Source organism: Pteropus medius, unplaced genomic scaffold (genome assembly GCF_902729225.1).
Source record: "Pteropus medius unplaced genomic scaffold, Ma_sr-lr_union100, whole genome shotgun sequence".
In the NCBI taxonomy this organism is placed as follows: domain Eukaryota; kingdom Metazoa; phylum Chordata; class Mammalia; order Chiroptera; family Pteropodidae; genus Pteropus; species Pteropus medius.
In genome coordinates this window covers 3,481,178-3,502,734 of record NW_024349519.1, presented here as the reverse complement: position 1 = coordinate 3,502,734, position 21,557 = coordinate 3,481,178, and the positions used below count along the sequence as shown (strand labels likewise).

General features: G+C 37.6%; 1 protein-coding gene across 3 annotated transcripts in view; it reads left to right on the top strand.

Moving 5' to 3' along the window:
* The first annotated feature begins 3,033 nt into the window (after window positions 1-3,033).
* ARID2 (AT-rich interaction domain 2) overlaps window positions 3,034-21,557 on the top strand; it is a 128,177-nt gene continuing 109,653 nt past the window's right edge. For 2 of the 3 annotated variants that reach the window (XM_039882237.1, XM_039882239.1), the window contains exons 1-3: window positions 3,035-3,277; window positions 3,393-3,486; window positions 4,549-4,646. In XM_039882237.1, coding sequence (XP_039738171.1) covers window positions 3,186-3,277; window positions 3,393-3,486; window positions 4,549-4,646 — 284 coding nt within the window. In that variant the 5' untranslated portion in view covers window positions 3,035-3,185. Of the gene's footprint in view, window positions 3,278-3,392; window positions 3,487-4,548; window positions 4,647-21,557 lie in introns of all 3 variants that reach the window. The other variant, XM_039882238.1, reaches the window with a different exon arrangement.

Here is a 21,557-nt window from a genome sequence, read left to right as displayed (position 1 = left end):
AGTGTCACCCCCTCATTCTGTCCTTTGAATGAGAAATAAGACAACCAGGTTTGCTCCCCGCAGAGTGGGATACTAGAAACGACGTTCTAATGTCTAACCCGAGACATTGTTAACATACAATTCTAGGTCCCGACTCAGGTGACTTAAATTTCAGTGTACGTGCCTTCGTTCCCACTCCTGCTCCATCTACACCATTCAGAGCCCCGGTCCGCGCCGCGACCACCCGGCGCGACAAGGCTGCCCGAATCCTCAAGTACCGCGCGCTCCTGGCCAGAAGGCTCCCCGGCTCCCGGCAGACAGCAAGTTCCCAGAGCAGGGGCCTCCGGGGCTTCCAAAGCTCACGACTCAGGCGAAGGGTACCAACAGGGCCGTGGGCTCTGGCATTTAAAACTACCGAAAAGTCTCGCTATACAAGTGGCGCCGCAGAGAACCCCGCTGCCGCTCCGCGTCGCCCGCTCCCTGTCCCCTAGGAGCGGGTCGACGGCCCTGGCGACCCTCCGTGAGAACGCGCTCAGCTCCCGAGATCGTGGAAGAGCAACCAAAGCCACCAAGACGCCGCGGCAAGTTTCCGGAGAACTCAGCCGCAGCTTTCCCGTCTCCCCTTAGTTAGAGTTACCCCTGCGGTTTCTGGCGTTTCCTTCGAGAAAATGAAGAGTAAAACAGTGTGGAGGTGCTAGAAGTCGCTGACATTTTCTGTCGAATGAGATCCTCTCGTCTCCATCCCTTAAGCAGAATTTCAAAACTCGGTTGCGTCCTCAGCGGAGGTATTCCATGTTGACAGATCTCTTGCCTTCCACAAAATGGGGCCGAGGAGGCGGCCGCTGTCTCCTCTATGGGCGCCGCCATTTTGTGAGGCGGCGGCGGCGCGGCGGCAGGAGCCCGGGGTGTGTGTAATGGTTGAATAGAATGACCCCCTCTAGGGAATCCCCGGCGCTGACAGTTACGTAAGGGGCTGTGCACAAGTGCGGAGTTTAGGGAATCCGCACAGCCCAGGCCCCGCAGCTCTGCGACCCACATCTCCACTACCCCTAAGAAGACCGGCTGGGGAAGGGACAAATGACCAGGTCTACCTCCTACCCCGCCCCTCTCACCTCCGGCCGGGGCTCGACATCTCCACTCCCTCGGCCGCGTCTCCGCCCCTCAGAGGCTTCCGAGACATTCACTGGCCCTTGGGTGTCAGGAACCTCCTAGCCATAGCCTTTTTCCAACCCCACTAAGGAGACAAACTTTACTTGGGAAATAAATCCGTTTCCTAGAGTGAGCACCGGAAGCATGCTGGACTACGTTACATAATTTCTTTAACCACCAAATAAATGTTCCCATTGGAACCACTATCTGAAATAATAACCCATCCAGACATTTACTAGCCTGTGACCTTGGGTTAGTCAGTGACTTTGCCCGTAGTGGCCATCACTGGAATGGGAATAATAATATGCTTCACGTATCGAGGCATTATTAACATTTGTAGGAAAGGGCCGACTCCACCACTCCTCGTAAATGCAAACTTAGGTGGTAGTATTTGTTGAGATGTCTGTCATTTAAGCGGCCTTTTTTTAACCTTCAAAAATACTTAAACGGGGATCGCATTTAAAACATTCGAGTGAAAGCAAGGAAAAACAAGTTTTTATTCGATATTTAAGAGCATCTATTTTTAAGATGCCGTAATATAAAAAGATAAACTTTTATTATTGTCGAAGTTTAAAAGATTGCTTCCCAACTGGATTTAATTACCGTTTACATAACACAGCATACAATAATCTAGTTTGATACGTGAAAACAACCAAGGCAAGATAAATTAAGAGCATTACTCTATTTCCACAGAACTAGGACAGTTCACAATGTATTTAATTTATAGTTTGCTAAAGTTAGTTCGTGGATAATTCATGGAAAATGTGCTAACCGGGCCCTAAAATACTAGTGCAAGGCTCAGAAAAGCTGATTCCTTTAGACCTTAAAAAAAAAAGTATCAAATTGACTTTATTCCAATCTATGAATGATGCGTAGCGTGAGGATCTGCCCCTCTGAGCTTCCCTTTCCTTCCCTTCCCGAGCGCCACACGGGTTTTGTTGAGCGGGCGGGGGTCCTCCCAGACAGCCCTCCAAACAGCCGGGCCGGGAGGCGAACATTGCCTCCACCCCTAACCCTGGAACAACCGGTAGTGGCCGTTTCCCCGCGCCGCCCCCCTTTCCGCCGGCTTTGTGTGCGTGTGAAATGTGCGGCACATTGCAGATGAACCCTAAACCCGGCGAGCCGAGTCTATTGTTCCCCGCGAGGAGCTGCCGGGGCGGTGTGGAGCCAGGCGCAGTGCCGCGGCCGGCCCTCGGGGGTCGCTGCGCGGCGCTGGCTGCCCGGCTGTGGCGGCGGCGCTGGCGGCGGCAGAGAGGGAGGCTGGCGGCAAGGGAAGCGGGCGGGCGGCGCGCAGCTGCTCGGCTGCCGCCGGTGCCTTCTGCCCGGGGACGCCCCGGCCGCCGCCGCGCGTGAATGTGTGCGAGGGCCCCGCGGAGCTGCGGCCGAAATACACGCTGTCACCCCGCTTTCCACAAACCACCACACAGACCTCCCCCTCCCCACCCCCAGCCCCGCCTGCCCCAGCCCTGCTGCCGCCGCCGCCGCCGCCGCCGCCGCCGCCGCGGCTGCCGAAACTCCCGGGCCTCTGGCCGCCACGGCCCCTCACCGTCGGCTCGCCTTTCCCCTCGCTCGCTCCCTCGCTCGCTCGCGCGCCCCCGGCAGCAGCACCATGTTGAATCGCGTCCCCAGGCCGAGCCGCCTGAGCCGGCGGCGCTGAGAGGCGGGCGAGAGCCGGGCCGCGGGGAGGGAGGGAAGGAAGGGGTGGGGGCCGCGCTCGCCCCGCGGCTTCGCGCGGATCCGGCAGTCGCCTGCCCCTCTAGTTTCGCTCCGATTTCTTTAAACTTTTTTAGAAATTCCCCTCCCTTCTTCCCTCCTCTCCCCCTGGCCTCCTGCTCCCTCCTTCCCCTCCTCCTCCTCCTCCTCCCCCTCCCTCCCTCCCTCCCTGCGCCGCCGCCGCCGCCGCCGCCGCCGCCGCCGCCGCCACCGCCGGCCCATGACTGAGCCCCGCCGCCGCCGGCCGAGGAATGGGCTCCGGGCTCTGGTAGGAAGCGCAGGGAGCGGGGGGCGCTTTTAAAACACCAATCTGGGTTTTTTTTTAAACCTCCTTTGAAAAAATAATGGCAAACTCGACGGGGAAGGCGCCTCCGGACGAGCGGAGAAAGGGACTCGCTTTCCTGGACGAGCTGCGGCAGTTCCACCACAGCAGAGGGTGAGAGCACAACCGGGGGGGCAGCGCCGGGGCGAGCCGGGGCGAACTGGGCTCTCCCGCCCGGGCCGGGCGCGGGGTCCCGGCTGACAAGTGCGGGGCTTTCTCTCTCCCGCAGGTCGCCTTTTAAAAAAATCCCTGCGGTGGGTGGGAAGGAGCTGGATCTTCACGGTCTCTACACCAGAGTCACTACTTTAGGCGGATTCGCGAAGGTGAGTGGAAGTTTTAATTTGTATTTCCCTCTCGCTGGCCTCCTCCAAAAAGTCTCCTTTGACCCCGGAGTGGGCGCTCGGGGCCGGGGGGGTGGCCCACGGGGGCAAAAGGCGTTCTTTTCGCTCGCAGCCGGTGGCACGGAGGCGGACGGCGGCGGGGCTGTTTTTGGCCTGGTGGCTCGCGTGCGCGCGGCGGGCGCGGGGCTCGGGCGGGCGGGCGGCCCGGTGCCGGCTCGCGCCCTGCCCGCTGCCCGGCCGGCCCGGCGGGGTCTGAGCGCCGCGGCGGGGAGTGCGGGCGTGCGGGGCGCCCGCCGAAGCCCCGCGTCCGCCCCGTGCCCGCGCCCGCCCGCTCGCTCGCGAGTCAGCTCTGCCGCCGCTGCCGCTCTAGCACAGGCGGAGACACAGAGACACACAGACTCTGAGAGCAGTTTTCGTGCAACTCAAAATTAGCGCGGGCAGGTTTAACATCGATAATCGGCTGCGAAATGATCCCGGCAGCCGGGGGCATAGCCTCGGCCCCGTCGCCCTCGGTTTATACAGCTAACAAAAGAAACCAGGACCTGTCTCCAAATAGCCATCTTAGGCTTCAAGGCTAGGCAGAAGCTGTAGGCCTCAAAGAAGGGCCTATGGAGATGGATAGATCTGGGAGAGGGATCGGAATCGGCCCCGGCTCCAGCCCCCCCAGAACCTGCGGACGTCGCTGTCCGGAACAGTATTGATCCTTTTGAACTTTTTTTTTTAGTGTAAACGGACCGCGTTGAGATTTAAAAGGGGGCGACAGAGGGACTTGCGATTGGTTATTGTCCGGGCTTCAAAACAAAACAAACCCACCAGACCCCCTCCCCCCCCCAAACAAAACAAGTGCTATTAAATACAGGGCTCACGGGTGAAAACATAGTGATTCAAGCAGTCCTTGCTTAGTAACTCTTACGGATCGATGCGAAACACCCATTGATGCCTAGGTATCTACAGATCTCTGTAGAATGGGTATTTATTTCATAGTTAGGTTAGAGTTTTCTTGGATTGTGCATTTTCAGACAAGCGTGGCTGTGTTTTTAACAGGTTTCTGAGAAGAATCAGTGGGGAGAAATTGTTGAAGAGTTCAACTTTCCCAGAAGTTGTTCTAACGCTGCCTTTGCTTTAAAACAGTATTACTTGCGGTGAGTAGTAGTGACTCTTGCACAGTATTTGGAAATAAGGGACTTATGGGGAGATTTGTTTTTAGCAAAAACAAAAACCACAAAACAAACCTTGTATACCAGTTTCTAAACTTGTTAATTTCAGTCTGGGAAACATTGAATATCCATAAAGCGAGGTTGTAGGATGGTGAAAGTTTTCCTCACCCAGTTTAGGATTGTTTACATGTTTCATACAGAATTATTACAGGTGACACGCCACCACCCCCACCCCATTCTTGGTAAACATTCTTTTGTGACATTGTTATTGATTGCTTGGTCTTAACAGAGGGGTAGAAAGGTGATGCTTAGTAAAAAGAGTTAAAGAGAGTTAATGAAACTTTGTATCCCTTGAGAAAATTTTTTCTTTTAGAAACTCCTTTGCCTTTTTGGATTCTAAGATTTTTTAAAATTGAAACCTCTTGAGTGGAACACTGTCACTGAGCAGTTTTTCAGCAGAATATTTCTACATAGCATAAAAATTTGATGCCTTAGCGACCAGGATTGTTTTTAGAATTTTTATTTTTTATTTTTTTGAACTTTTGAGTTACCTGAAAACGTTCAAAAGGATTATTGTATATTCAGGAAAATTAGGGATACTATTAAAGGAAATTCTGTGATTTGGATTTTTTTTTCATTCTTCCCACCCCCTTTTTTTAGACTATTTATTTGACAAGGTAAATTTCTTACGCAGTTGGTATGTGATACAGTTTAGATGATATATTTTGTGATTCACCTTTATTTTTTTCTCTCGGTTTTTCTCCTAGGAATATTTTTATGTTGTAATTTATTATGAGGTTATCTTTTATTTTTATGTTTACTTACACATAGAGAGTCCTTAGTTGGTGGTCGTTATTTCAAACTAGTGATCCTTATATTTATTACTTTTTAATAATTATAGGATGGCCTTTTTTATTAGATAATGTGGCTTCTGCATCATTTTGTTTAAGTTTGGCATTTATCAGTGTGTATATTCAGTGTTATGTTTCGCTTTCTGAAATGGGAAATGTAGTAATTGCACAGGTGTACTTTCTATTGGCTATCTTAGATTGACTTCAGGCTTGAAGCTGAAGAGTTCGTGGAACTGTGGGTAGTTACTGAGGTACACAGAAGTCTAGAAAATATTAAGTATGATTAGTTGTTATCTGTTGTGTGTGTGATGGCATGTGTGTTAGAGTACATTTTAAAATAAAGTAGTAAAACGAAGCAAAGTAAAGCAAAATTTACCTCCAAAACTGTTGATATAGTAATGTGGTAAGAAATAGAGAATATTATATTTATGAGAATATTCATTTGCTCATTTCCATTTATAATATTGAGAGGAATACTGTTAATACACATCTTGGTTTTCTGGTAATCAGTTTGAACAATTTGGATTTTAGACTATTTAAAATGCACATTTAAAGTTATGCTTGATACTTATTGGATAGATAGATTGATGGAAATTTAATATCTGTAAGGTACTGTTTGATCTATGTGGTTCAGGAGATGTGTGTTTTTTGAAGAATTTACATTTATCCTAACAGGATTTTAGCATAATCAATTAAATGACTGGATTTCCAGGTTTTTAAAGGTTACATAAATATTGTTTTTCCATTTGTGATTTCTATCTTGGGATCATATCATCCACTGATTAGACTTATAGGTACTATTTTTAACTTTATAGTTTCATGGTTGTTTGCAACTTTTTACATTGTTCTCAGATCAGTTTGAGCTTTGTGCTCTTACTAGAAGCTGCTTTTTGAACTATATATTTAGCTAAAATTGTTTTTCCTCTATATGTCATTCTCCAGGTTTGTTTTTGTAGGGTTGTAGCTAGGCTACTAGGAAAAAAGTTGAAGCATTTGTTTTGGAAAATAAAAACCATGTGAAGATTTGCATGGCTTCTAAAGAAATACAAAAGAAATATGCTGGTCAAAAATTGGGTACTACCAACCTCGAAAGATTTTTTTTCCATAGTAGTGTAATGTTGCACAGTTAGAGGACATGTATTATGCTGGGTTTTACACCTTCCCCTGAAAAATCTTAACTGGCAGCCAGGATGCCAAGCTTTCACATTAATTCTTTTACTTAACCATAAACGTGCCTCGTCAAAGTAAGAAATAGTAATCAAGTGACTTTGTAAGTTCCCTCTTTTATATATCATATTGAATATCATAGTTTCTGATGAGCAGATAATGTGTTTTATAAATCACAATTGGAATAACTTTTTAATAATAACTGCTTTTTTATTTGACCTATTATAAGACTGTCATTACATGTGTTCTCATTTACTCTGCAAGTTTAATATTTGCTGACATTCCTTTGTAATTTTGTTATTGGATGGATGGCTGTTAGCATAGTATTTTATGATATATCTTCATGATATTACAGACATTGAAATAAAGAAGAGCAAGCTAGAATGCTGGCCATGTATACATTCTAGCATTTTTATTTTCGTTTTGGTATAAACATAGACAGTCATTAAATGTAGTGACTTGAGTTTAGTGGCCTGCCAAAAGTTTGCTTGATTCTATCAAACATACATTTATGCGGTTGTAGTTTGTCTACAAAGATTTCTCAAAGTCTAAAAATGAAAATGCAATAGATTGTTTCAACATTAGCATTTAATATTTTTTAAACAAGTGCTTACTGATCATGTGTAAAAGTATTCTAAAAATTGGATATTAATCATCTATGATGTCTTTATATTTTGTGTGCACTCAGTTCCTTTCTTGGCATGTATATCTCAATATATTCTATAAATGCTTATTATTAGATTATCCCTAAAGTATAAAAGAAAAAGTTATAATTTCCCACATTTTGTAAATGGAAAAATTAAAGTGCAAAAAAAAAAAAAAATCTAAATGGCTTTAGGGGCATTTGTTAATTGAGCAAAAAAATTGTATTCCTGACATGTGTTTAATCAGTCTGTTATGAATTCAGTTTGTTAGTTACAAATGAATTTAAGAAATTAAAATATAATTGGAAATTATATATGGTTAAATTTATGCCCAAGTGTATCTGTACCCAGTATGTTCCTTATTTACTCTGTGAATTTTTGTTGTTGTTCTGTTTTGGTGCTAAAATTGAAGGACAAATTAGCGCTCCTATTTCTGTTAAGAATTTGAAGTCTTTGTATGAAGATTTAGTTAAATGTTTCAAATACTTACTTGAAGAATTTTGTTTTGCTTGCTGACTCCAGTATACAGCTATAGTCAAGGTTAGCTTGATGTTTCCATTATAAAACTTGATTTTTGGAAAAGAAGTGAAATATCTTGGACATTAAAAATTTATCGTATACAAAATTACATATTACTGGTTTTCTTACAATAAGTGATTTTTTTATACATATCTGCCTTTAGAATAGTCAGAAACTTAATTGTAGAGTTCTACCCACCATAGTGAATTTTCATTTGCATTGTGATTTATTCTGTTCCCTTTGGTGGATAAAGCCCTCAAATTATATCAATAGAGTTTACATTTATCAGTTAGAGTGGATACACTCACGTGTTCTGTAGTTAGTATCTACCATGTAGATTACTTCTTTTAAGAGAAACCCTTGTATGAGTCACTTGAGGTTAAGTGAAAGAATGCTTTAAAATTGTAATAAATAGGTAAATAAAGTAATACATTGAATTTGTGAATTGATAAACAAATTGCTCTCAATCAGGGAAGGAAAATAAAAGTAATATGGAGACTAGAAGAGCAACTGTATCTAAATAAATTATTCACATATGCATTTTAAATTTAATTTTATAAACTGTATCCTTTCATTTTGAAAACCTTGATTTTGAGATCTTCTGATAGTCTGTTACATTTTAAAGAGCATGCAGAGTTGTTGAAAGGAGTAAAAAGTGGAGACTGTTGAAAGCCTGATCAGGTTAGTGTTCTGTCTTATATACCATATTTTAAGCAGTTTAAATTTGCCCCAAAGTAGACATAAATCTCTGAGATAGATAGTTCACTGAAGATACAAATTTCGGTGAGGATTTAGGCTAAGAACTCTAAATTCCCAAAATGTTTATATGCTTTTTTCATTTACATTTTCTGCCTTAGATGTTAACTAAAAATGTCTATTTCTAAATAGGAGTAGTTTTTTCTAATCCTATTTCTGCTCTGTTGTGGAGTCAGTATTTTCATAGTTGGTCATGTGTGAAATCCATTATAACTTTGAGAGAAAAAGTATCTGTTCTGTGAATCTTTTATATTCCCAAACTAAGTGACATTGGAAGTTAGAAAGGAAGGAAAAACAAACATTTTAATTTATTGGTGTTTGGGCGCATTAGAGAGCAAGTACTCAATACATATTTTGAGGTAAAATATTTAGAGTTGTTATTATTATTTGTTGAAGGCTGTTTTTTGGTCATTTTCCAGAGTGGTATAGACCCTGCTAAAGTTTACTGGTAAAAATGGGGTTTACTGGTAAAAGTGGGGAATTAGAGAGACATATGAGGCAGGTTTGGGGGGAATTCTCGTTTCTGCCTCTTTGATCTGCTACCACCATCATCACCATACTCTTTGTTATTCTGGATCAATTAGAATAGAAATTCCTCATTTGTGCTGTATCTAACACTTGTTTTCCTGAAATGTCAGCATGTTTCCTTGAAAAAAAAGCCCCAAGACTTTCAGCAATAAAGCTAAACCTAGGTTACTGCAGGACTTCTTAGAGACTATGTTTTATTAACATGCATTGTGGATCTGTAGACAGTTTGGAGAAACAAACACTAGTTATTACCTTCCTCCCCCCACCCATAGTAAATGGTGCTGCCCAAACACCACTACACACCGGAGGGGTACAGTGTGAAACCCCATGTTTGGGGAACACCCACTGAGTTCTGTGGAGCACAGTTTGGGAAACATCAAGCTAGAAGAAATGCAAATTAAGGAAGAAAAACTTTTAATGTGGCAAATAATGAGGAAAACGAGAAATGAGAGGTAATTATGTATATGTATGTAGAGATATAGAAATACAGATTTAAATTATTTTATGGAGCTATTATTTGCATATCTTTATCAATGGTTATACAAAATTATATAGGTAATACTTGTTAAATACTTTTTTGAGTAGGGGGATGTTAAAATTATCTTGTGTTCATTTGCCAGGAAAAGAAAAGTGAAGAAATATTGCAGTCCAAATAGAAAAAGAAAAGTTGAATCTTTAAGATAGTTGGTCCAGAATGGGGAAGGCTGCTCTTGTAGATGCATAACAATATTTTTCTGCTGTTTAAACTATAATGTGACAAAAACATATATGACCATAATGAAGATTTTTAAGCCTCTGGCAGTGGTTCATGTATTGGCATGATATTCTTTATGATGAAATAATTTACAGTTAATTGTATTTCATTGGTTAGTTTTCTTTTAACTTAAAATTCTTAACTTGAACCAGTAACCCTCAGAAGGCAAGTAACTGCTCTTTATTTCCCCCGTTTTCTATCATTCTAACTAGAGGCTTCTTTTTTAACAGGATAGTTATATTGAAAATTTTGTTTTTTTAAATTTGTTGAAACAAGCTTCTCTAAAGAATTATAGCAGAATCATTGATCACATTGCTTTAGAACATTGTATTTTGAAATAGTAATTACTTTTGTTGAAACATGATAGTCCTGCCAAAAATTTGTATTTACTTCAGTTCTACAACTTTAAAAACTGAGAAGTCATGTCATGAATTTTGATATTAGGAAAGGCTATTCAGAAGTAACATTGGTTTAAGGACCATACTTACTGTAGTTAAAAATGGAGATGTTATGATTAAAGATTATCTTCAAATATTTTGTCTTGAAATTGTAAGGATAATTTTTAGGAAAAGCCAAAGTATTGGCTTTTGAATTTAAAATAAATGTAAATATCATGGTTAATTCAGTTATCTATAGTAGAGTCAAAGAAATAGGCAGCTTGAATCCTTTTATTCAGAAGTACACAGAAATGCATATGTGCTGATTGATACTGGTATTGGTTACCTATCATAAAATTTGTTAATCCATCCACTTACTAATAAAACTTTTGGGAGACCTGGAATAGATGGTTTAAAGAGCAAATTGTCACTCTCAGTACCATTTAGATTATGTGTGAATTTCATTAAGCTTTCCAAGAATTGTGTTATTAAAATAGAGTCTAACATACATTTTCCTATTTCAAAACACAAAGGAATTTCACTTGTGCTTGGATACTTTTTGCACAATCATTATGTTATTAATTGGAAGTTAATTCCTTTTTACAAGATACATACCCTGTGGGTGAAGTACATTGCAGTAACCTCTTTGTGATATCTAGGTATAGCTTCCACATTCTGGATCGTTGGCCAAAAATGATAGATCCATAGATCTAATGATAGCTAAGTCAGTGTTGGCAGAGTCCACCCCATCTTACTGCAAGAGAATTTTGTGGTGGAGCTGAATCTGTTGCTTTGGCTGTTTTGTGTAGTCTCTTAACAGTTTCTTTTTCCTTTTCCTATCATGCAGTTGATTTGTTGAAGTATTAGGGTCATTTGTCCTTTAGTGCATCCCAGATTCTGGATTTGGTCAATCCCTTCCTTTTAGTGTCAGTTAACCTGTTCCTCTGTCCCCTGTATTTATTTCCTGAAAACTGATAGTTAGATCTAAAGGTTGATAACATTCAAATTCAATAGTTTAGGCATACTTAATAGGTAGTGCTATGCTCTTCAGCAGATCATGAGGCATATAATGTTTAATTGTCCTGTTTTAGTGGTGCAAAGATTGATTATTGGTTTTAGGTATTAATAGTCTGAAACTATATTTTTAAAAAGTGTGCCCTAGATGATTCTTAAGTACACTGAAGTTTGAGAACAGCTGATCTAGGTATTGTAATGAAACCAATTTAGTTGCTGAGATAACTGGTTTAACTTGGCATCAACATGTTGGCCAAGGCTACATCTAGAACAAAACCTCTAGGTGACATCTGGTCTAGGGCACCTGCTCAAACTGCACCTGTCATCTCTAAGCAGAGCCTAGACACACCCTATACTTTGTCTCTGGGCTCTAGAGACGATAACAAGGGCTCCACTTCAGTTAAAGGAAAAAAGTGGTAAATGAAACTACTGTTTTGTACTTATCCTAACTATATTTGTGTTATTTGGATTTTAAAAAATTAATTAAAAATAAGTTTTCCTTAATAGCTAGGTGGTTTTTTTTCTGTGTAGTACATTATCTTATTCTTCCCAACTGGAATACCATTTGTTTTATTGAATTTATTGAATGCTTTTTTTTCTCTTTGTGAAAATTTTGTTGGTCTGTCCCAGTACTGCTTAGGGGATTTAACTTATATTTATAAATGCCTATGAAAATAACAGTACTAATAATAGCCTGTTTTGTTGAATGTACTTTGTCTTCATTTATCATTTCAAATTTCAGAAGTAATTACTGTTATTTAATTTTAGAAAAATTACATTTAGAAAAATTTTTTACACTACTAAAACTTCTTCTGGAGTATATGTGATATTTCTTTTAAAACAACGTTGTAGGTTATATCCGTTGTTTGAATATACATCTTATTGTGAAATATGGACAGCATCTATAATTCTTGTCTTTCAGAGTTCTTACTATCATACTTGGTAAGTTCTTACAGCGTTTAATGGTCAGTTGCTGTGTGCACAAAGATGATTTTTATTATGTAATTATGACATACACATCTTTCATGTTTTTGGATGAAATTTTATTTTGTCCCTCTCCTAGCCCATTGATTACTTTTAAATAAGTAAATTGTTACTTGAAACATACATGAGGTCAGTAGGAACATTCTTTTAAAACAGGACAAAGAGACTAAGTTAAGGTCCTATGTAGAAAATTCCTAACCTGTAGTACTTGAGAGATGGGGCTGAATTTAAATTTGTCGGTAATGTGCCCCATGTTGATCACAACTTTCCATAATGGTTTATAGATTAAGTGAATTTTCAGTGTACTTGAGCTCAGATCAGGCATCTTAGTACTTCATAAACAGTAGTACCTTAGCAGGCTATACCTCCAAGTACACTCACAAGTAATAGGTCAAGAGTGCTTAAGTGGTTTGGTATAATGTTTTTAGTTTACACGATTAAAAAGTCAAACTTCTGAATTTCTGAATATTCTTTCCAGGTAGCCCCGTATTGCAATGTATTAATTTAGTCTACTAGTAAAAATCTGAGAAATGGTGAACCTTTTTTCTTTGACATGTTTTTTTTTTTAATTGTTCGTTTTTTGCTATCTATCTGTGAACTCTTGTTTACTCTTCATTAATATCAACCAGTTGTTATAATTTTGCCACATTTGCTTTTTATTTTTCTCTTATTGTGATGGTATGTATATATACACACACATTATTATGTTATTACTCTTTAATCCTTAGATATCATTGCAGATTAATTCCCTTTACTCCAAAATATAAGTGTGTATCACCTCAGAATAAAAACATTTTCTTATGTAATAATAGTACAGTTGTCAAATTCAGAAAACTTAGCATAGATATAATCATATTATCTAATATACAGACCTTACTCAAATATTACCAGTTGTCCCAGAGATGTCTTTTGTGGCAGTCATACCCACCTCCCCAATCAATGATCTCATATTACATATCTCTAGTTTTTCAGCCTTTCTTTCATGGTACTTTTTGAACAGCACAGACCAACTATAGTATAAAATTTGGATTCGTGTGAAGGTTTTTCAGGATTAGATTTAGGTTAAGCATTTTTGGCAGGTGGCATGTGATGTCACTTTATCTCACTACTGCTAATGTTAACTTAGGTGGCATCCTCCTGGTTAGTTTCCATTTTCTCTTTTGTAATTAATAAGTAACTTGTGGGGACGTACTTTGAGACTGTGTAAATATATTGCTCATCGTCAAACTTTCACCCAATAGTTTTAACATCCATTGATGATTCTTGCCTGAATCAGTTATTATAAAGGATGTATAATGCTTGTTTTCTAACTATTATTTTTTCTATATTTATTAGTTGGCAGTCTATGATAATAAAAAATTTTCATTCTTATTTATTTATTAGATTTTTATTTTATACAATGGATTAAAATCTATTATGCATTTTATTGCTTAAATTTAGCCAGTAGGAGCCTTTTCAAGCTGACTCCTGTGTCTTTTTTTAACATGTTCCCATTATTTTTGAGCTCTTCCTTGCTTTAAGACAAGGTAAGATCTTCCAACTTGTGTTTTCCTTATCCAGCTCCAGTATCAGCTATTTCTCCAAGGAGTCCTGGTTCCTTTTAGTGCGGAATAGTATATAGAAACCAAGCTCTGGGTGGTAGGTATGCTCATTGTTATTGGGTTATCTTTTTTCCTTCAAACCCTTTCAGAGGACAGAGCTAGGAAGTTTATTTATTTTAAATACAAATGTACATATTCTTTGAGTACTACATCAATCCCTTTTGATGATACATCTCCAAAAATTTGAAAATAGGTTTGCATAAAGGTACTAGATTTGCAAAAGATTACTCATATGGCATATGTTGCTATTAGAAAATATTGGAAACAGCCTAAGTGCCATTATATGGTTGGTTGTACTGATTGCCCTAAATTATTAGTCCACACAAGTTTCTTGTTGCCTTCTTCCATTCCATGTATCTCCCTTCACCAACATTGAGAACCCTAGTTCCCAATACCAATATATTTACTCATCTTGTCAGTTCTATAACACATAGAGAATACTTTCAGAATTGTTATATCCATACCACTACAAACAATAAACCTGCCAAGAAGAGTTAAAAATTTGTTTGCAGTTCTTTTTATGTTCATACTGAAGCTATATCACCAGTAAAGTATTGTGTTAAAAAATTCACAGTGATTGGATTCTTTTTTCCCCGGGTATAGTTATTTACTTAAAATACAGTAAAATTTATATTATTTTCATTCGTATTCAATTTTGTATTTTTCTGCATTCTCGTTCTTTTAATTTTATTTATGAATATATAAAATACTTAATATGATTCTAAAATTAAAATTTAATAGAAGATATACTTGCCCTCTTCTCTTCCCTGTCTCTTCTACTCCATTCCCACCCATGCTCTGTTGCTAACCGGTATCTTTAGTTTCTGGTTATTCTTCCTGTGTTTCTTTTTGTAAAAATAGGGAGATACATATATGCATTCTTAGTTCCCTTTCTTAAAATGAACACAATTTTTTTTGTATTTTTCTTTTTTTCACTTACTATATCTTGAATATTACTCTAAATCTATAAAGTCCCATTTTTTTTTTTTACAGCTGCATTATATTCCATTGTGTGGATATATTCTAGATTATTCAACCACTCCACCGTTTAATGGCACTTAGGTTGTTTCCAATATTTTCTAATAGCAGCATATGCCATATGAGTAATCTTTTGCAAATCTGGTACCCTTATGCAAACCTATTTTCAAATTTTTGGAGATGTATCATCAAAAGGGATTGATGTAGTACTCAGAATAAATGCATATGTAGTTTTATTAAATATTGCCAAATTCCCTTTGTTGGAGAGAAATATTTTTTATTCCTACGAGCAGTCTACGAAAGTACCTATTTCCCATGGCTTAGCCATGTGTTGTCAAACTTTTAAAGTTTTATCAGTCTTCAGAGTTAAGGAATGGTATCTCACTATATTTTAATTATTATGGTTTTATGTAGCATTTTTTAAACCATATTTTTTATTTTTTAGTTATAATTTGCATATAATATTATATTAGTTCCAGGTGTACAGCATAGTGATTAGACATATATATAACTCACGAAGTAATCATCCTAGTAAATCTAGTGCCTCTGTATAGTATGTTTTAATATTTTGTGCCATTCCCATCTCATAGTTCTTTTTTTATAAGGTTTTCTTGAGTATTCTTTTATGTTTATTTTTCTATATGATTTTTTTCTTTCTTTTTTCTGTGGTATCTCTTATTCACAGATCCCTCACTCAGACATGCTTGGGTGCAGGTTGTGTGTTTTTTTTGTAGAGTTTTAGATGGGGACATCTGTCACTCCGCATGCTTCTGACATCCTCTATATGATCTTTAGTGTCAGTTTGTTCTAGTTCTGGAAAAAATCTTGCGGGTTGTTTTTTGTTTTTTGTTTTTTTTTTTACGGAGATCACATTAAATTTATAAATTACCTTAGAACTGACATCATGATGGTATTGAGTTGACCTATCCAAGAATAATGAAAATCTTTCTATTCAAATCTTCTTGTCACTCGAGTCTATAAATTTTCCTTTTACAGATTTTGAACATTTAAGTTTATTCTTAAGTATATTATTGTTTTTGTTGTTATAACAGATTTTCTCATCCATTATATCTTCTAATTGGTTATCATTTATATGAAAGATTGTTTTATATTATAATCTGCTACCTCAGTTGTTTTACTGTTTGTATTAGTTTTATTATTGATTGAAAAAATTTTAGACATACTAGAGTGTCATCTGCAAATAAAGATAGTTTTACTTCTTTTCTAAATTTTATGCCTTTAATTATTTTATTTTGTCTAATTGTATCAGCCACCATTTAATAGTTAGGAAGATGAGGGCATCTTTTCCTTGCCTTGAGGCTGACCTTAGTTTGATATTTCTAGCATGTCCTCAGTTAGTAAGATGCTGTTAGTTCTGTGTTCTTGATGCAGTCTTAATTCTGTATATTCTAATATACAGTATTTCTATATCTGTTTGTTGAATGAACAATAGTGTTGGTCTTCCAAATCAGATTTAGTGATGTTTTTTATATGTTTTATCTACTAGCATTTGGCTTTAATTTTTTAAATCTAATTATGTCTTTATCTATATTCAAGAAGAGAGCTAATACTGAATTGTTTATATTTGAATGCAAATATTTCTCATGTTCGAGGAATTTAACGTAAATAGAAATCAGCTAAAATGCTAAATGATAACTTTAGAGGAAAATTATCTTTCTTGTTCCTTATATCCAGTAGCAGTCTTTACTATTTGATTCTTCGTTGGCCATTGCATCACTTGTTATACAAAAACAAGGCACTTGTTACACAAAAACAAGGCAATTTATATTAAGACTAATATAAATTGTGATTTGATCATTACTTGATTTTTATATTCTTAAGATAGATAGTAATTGTTTTAGTTTAAAAGCCTTTATAGGTTATCTACTCTGTGGAAATGAAAAGCAAATTCATATTTTAGTTATAATCAGAAATCTTATATGCTTGTTTGGGTGAATCCATTCAAATCCGTTGCCACTAAATTAAATGTGTTATGTTTTTACATTTTATATTTGATCTTCAGAATTAGACGTAATTTGGATATTAAAGTCTTGTTGTTTTGAGAGTGGTTTAGAATATCTCTTTTAATCTCCTTTATAAACTGTAGGAGTTAGCTTAAGTGGGTGTATGTGTACGTGTGTGTGTGTGCGCGCGCGCGCTTATGTGTGCATGCATACAGCGCTATTTATTAGCTTTAAACAGGTTGCTTGGTAATTTCTTGGTCAGTTCCTGGGCATATAAAATCTTATCTGTATTTACCAAGCATTACACTTTTAAGGAACTAAGTTGAGATAGACATTAGTATTACATGTAAATTAAATGTTTCATGGAGACCTAGTTATAGAGCTTACTTACTGAGCCTGAAATTTAGATTACCAAGATAGGAGCAAGAAGTATGTAGTTAGCAGCAATTGGATAATGGCTACTGAATCTATCAATTCATAGTATCATCATTCTTAGAACTAAAAGGGTTTTTAAGGACGTAGTCTAGCCTACTGCTTTCAGGTAGGGTACAAATAGGATATTTTTTCTGGTAGGCCTGCATAAGGATAATTGATTTGCCTAAAATCACTGTTACTGAATGATGGGAGGGGAAAGCAGAGCCAATTCAGAGCTGCCTTTATTACTCTAGGCACTCTATTCTAATTTAAGAAGGATAAATGTAGAAGATTGTCAGATTTCTTTGCTACTATAAAACATAACCTTTACTTCTACGTTAAGATGATTCTACTGACACATACCATTTGTGAGGAATAGGTATTAAATTGTTGGCTAGTATAGATGATAAATATGTCCTTGATTTAGCATTCATATCCAAGATTTTATGTCTGTCCTCTTCCTGTCCAAAAGATTATGTTTATGAGACAGGTTAGTATTACTTGGCTCTTGAAGAGGGCCCATAGCAAAACATGTAATAATTACCAAGAAAAAATTCTTTTTACTTCAGATAGTCATTATTTTAAATGTTTTACTTGGAAAACTTAAACTTGCATATTTGGTAAAGCTGGCCAATAATTTTGTGTATGTGTTTTAATAACCAGGAATACTAATTTAAATTTTTCAGTCTGGTAGATTATTTTTTAGATGGAGACCTCTACTGGAAGTATGAAGCAATAGATGGATTCTATTATACATTATAAAATATCTGAACAAATGAATGGTAGGGAGCTTTATTTTAAAAATAGTCAATGTAAAGCATCCTAGAGTCCTTTTAAAAGAATCTTATGATACTTTAGATAAGATACTTTTGGTTTATGACATCTTAAGTTTTATGAAAATCAGAATACTAAGTTTATATTTTGAGTTTTTTTAACTGTTTCTTGAATTTGCCCTGTGCCAACCACTGTACTAAATGGTTTACAATTATTCATTTCTTCTTCACACCTCCCTGTAACATAGGTACTGTTATATTGTTATCTCGATGTTATAGAAAACAGGACAAAGGTTTAAAAATCTTTCCCCAAGTCACATAGTAAGTTGAGGAGCTAGTATTTGAACCTGGACCACATAGATCTAGAAGAAGACATACTGTATTGTCTTCTCCCGAGTGCACATGATTACTAATTTATTTTTAAAAGTATGTAAAGACAGGACTTAAAGAGAATAAGCAAAATATGAAAATTGTTGAGGTAGTGTGTCATTGTGGCTTTTTATTTTTAAAAATTCTTTAATGTATCTTTTTACAGTAAAACATGTGCTGCAGTACAGTTTATAGTATAGTTCACTTCTACATATGTTCATTTTATCGGGTTTTTACAACTCTACAAGATTGGTATTATCCTACCTTATAGATGAGGAAAAAACCTTTAATTACTGTTGTTTTATTACCAAAGTCTTGAGATCAAGGACTTTTAAAAAAAAAAAATGTATATATCTCTTAAAGCCCTTATGTTAACATTTGACACATTATAGTTTATTTGAATCAGATCCCCTGACACCGGGGAGATGTTTATGATATCAGGTGGGTATGGTGGGCTTCATAGCAAATGGAAAATCTAATTTGGGAAATTCTGAAAGAATTGAAAAATTCTAAAATATAGAGTTAGTAGTATAAAGTTACATTGATCTGGCCCTAAACTTAACCTTTTCTTGTGCGGTTTTAGGAAACAAGCACCAAAGGTCAGTTTTGGTTGTAGATATAAATTAACATTGTGATAAAAATGGCATTTTGTGCAGTTTAATATAGCACTTAAACTACTTTCTTTAAGATAAAATAGACACTAGTGTCTCCCCGTCTCCTTACAAGGTACAACAGGATAGAATCTTCTGTAAGAGTTGACCCAGAGTAGTATTGATTTTGTTTCAAACTAGAGTGTAAAGATCCAAGGATTTTGCAAAGTAACTATTATTTTGGGGGAAAAAAAAAAAGGATACTGGGAATGATGTGGTAACTCATTGGAGGCATCATACTAATAGCTAGCATTTATCGAACATTTATAATTTGCCAGGCACTGTGCTCAACCTGCATTATTCTAGTCTTTAGAACCGTCCTATAAGATTGATACCATCATCATCATTTTATAGATGAGGAAACTTAGATTTAGAGAGCATAAGTAACTTACACAAGGTCACTCTACTACAAAGTGGTGGCACTGGAATTTAATCCAGATCTTCTGCCTCCAAACTCAACCATGATGCAGAATACTGCCCTTTATTCATTCATTCAGTGAATGATGAATGATTGATCATTTTTCATTTGCCAGACACTATTCTCTGCACTGGTCATACATGAGTGATGAAAACAAAATATTTTACCCTTTGGAGCAAGGAAAGGAGACAGAAAAAAATAAGTAAAACAATATATTAGGTAATAATAACTGCAAGGGGGAAAATAATGCAGATAAAGGAGATAGCTTTCAAATAGAAGAGTGTTACATCTTTAGATAGAGTGGACAAGAAAAGTCTTTCTAAGATAGTGACATTAAATAGAGACCCAAAGGAGACGAAGGAGCAAACCAGGTAGATAAGAGTGAACAAACAGCAATAGAGCATGCCTGGTATGTTTCAGAAACAATAAGGAGGCCACCATAGTAGCTAGAGCGAGCAAAGAGAAGTCGAGTATCAGAATCAGAGATAAAGAGAACTAGTTGCAGATCTTGGTAGGGCCTTTGTAACGTCTTTGCCTTTTACTGAAGCCATTGGAGGATTTCGAGCAGTGAAATGCCATTATCTGTGTCTCTCTGGGTGTTTTGCTATAAGCAGATTAAGGCGTGGGGAGGGGGTGTCAGGGCAGAAGCAAGGAAATATGTTAGAGGGCCAATAAAATAATCCAGGTGAAAATGATATGATGGTGGTTTGTACCAATGAGGTTCCCAGCTCTTGAGATGGTGACAGGTAGCCATATTTTGGGTATCTAAAGTTTCAAATCTAAAACTTTCAAGTCTTTAATTAGCAAATGCTACTTAAATACTGATAACTCATCAGGTGTCAACTTTTTATACCTTTTCTATTATAAACTTTATTTTCCTTCATTATCAAAGTATAGTAACATGCTCATTGTATACAATTTAGAAAATACAAACAAGTGGAAAATATTAAGTACTATTAATATCTAAGATTTTTTTCCTAGTCTTTTGCATAAGGACTGAACTTTAAAATCTGTCTACTGTAAGCTGTCTCTCTGTCTCTCCTGCTAAAATGTTAACTCCTTCAATGCAGGAGCTGTGCTCTTTATTTCTTTATCTTGGGTATCTGGTTCATAATAAGTGCTCAGTACTACTTATTTGTTTGAATTAACTATACCAATCAATTGGGTGCCATATCCTTGCATATTCTTTGAAGACAGATACTATGTTTTTTCATTAGTTTTAAGACTTGGTGAATGGGCAGTCATAAGTGTTGTTAGACTTAATGTACTCTGAACTCTAGCCATGCTTATCTATTTATAGTTCTCCAAACATGCCAAGTTTTTCTTGCCTCTTGATCTTTGCATGTGGTGTTTTCTCTGCTTGGAATTCTTCTTGCCTGATATATCCACCTTTGAAACTTAACATAAATGGCGCCTTCTCTAAAAAGCCTTTTTTTTATCTCCTTAAAGATCTTGAAGTCATCCTTCTTTACAATCCCCCTTTTCCCTGTTTATACCTCTATTATAGACCCTTTAATGACTTTTCATGTCTGTCTCCCTTATTGTATTGTGAGCCCAAGGAAGTAGGGACTTAGTTTTATGTATCTTCGTAGCCCGTCATCATAACACATGCGTAGTTCATGTATGGCTAAAGGAATCAGTGAATGAATGCTGGAAAGGGTTATTGGAAGTAAGAAAAGGAAATCACTGTGGTTTGAGGGTAGAGAGGAGTTTATGGTAGAGGCCTTAAACTTGATAGAAAAAAAATGACAGAAAAAAAATGAGGGAAGAGATGGAGGTCTTTTAAGGTTCAAGGAAAGGGAGGAAATGAGCCTATGTATAGTGTGTTTTATTTGTGTAAATGAACCCTGCCGCATCCTATTGGTGAAAGGTAAGATTGTGCCAAAGATCAGTATCAGATTTATAAGGATTTTGATACCTTATTCTGTACATAGTAAGGATGTAAGGTTTGTGGTGCTTGTTTTTTTAGCAAAAAAATTCCTGATAAAAATGATGTTCGGGGAACATTAATCTTACATTTCTGTATAGGATAGATTTCAGATGGGGAAAGTAGTGGCAGGAAATGGCAAACACACCTGCCTGGTTTATTCAGAAAATGGGATATTATTTTTATCAAATATTCAGATAAATGAATT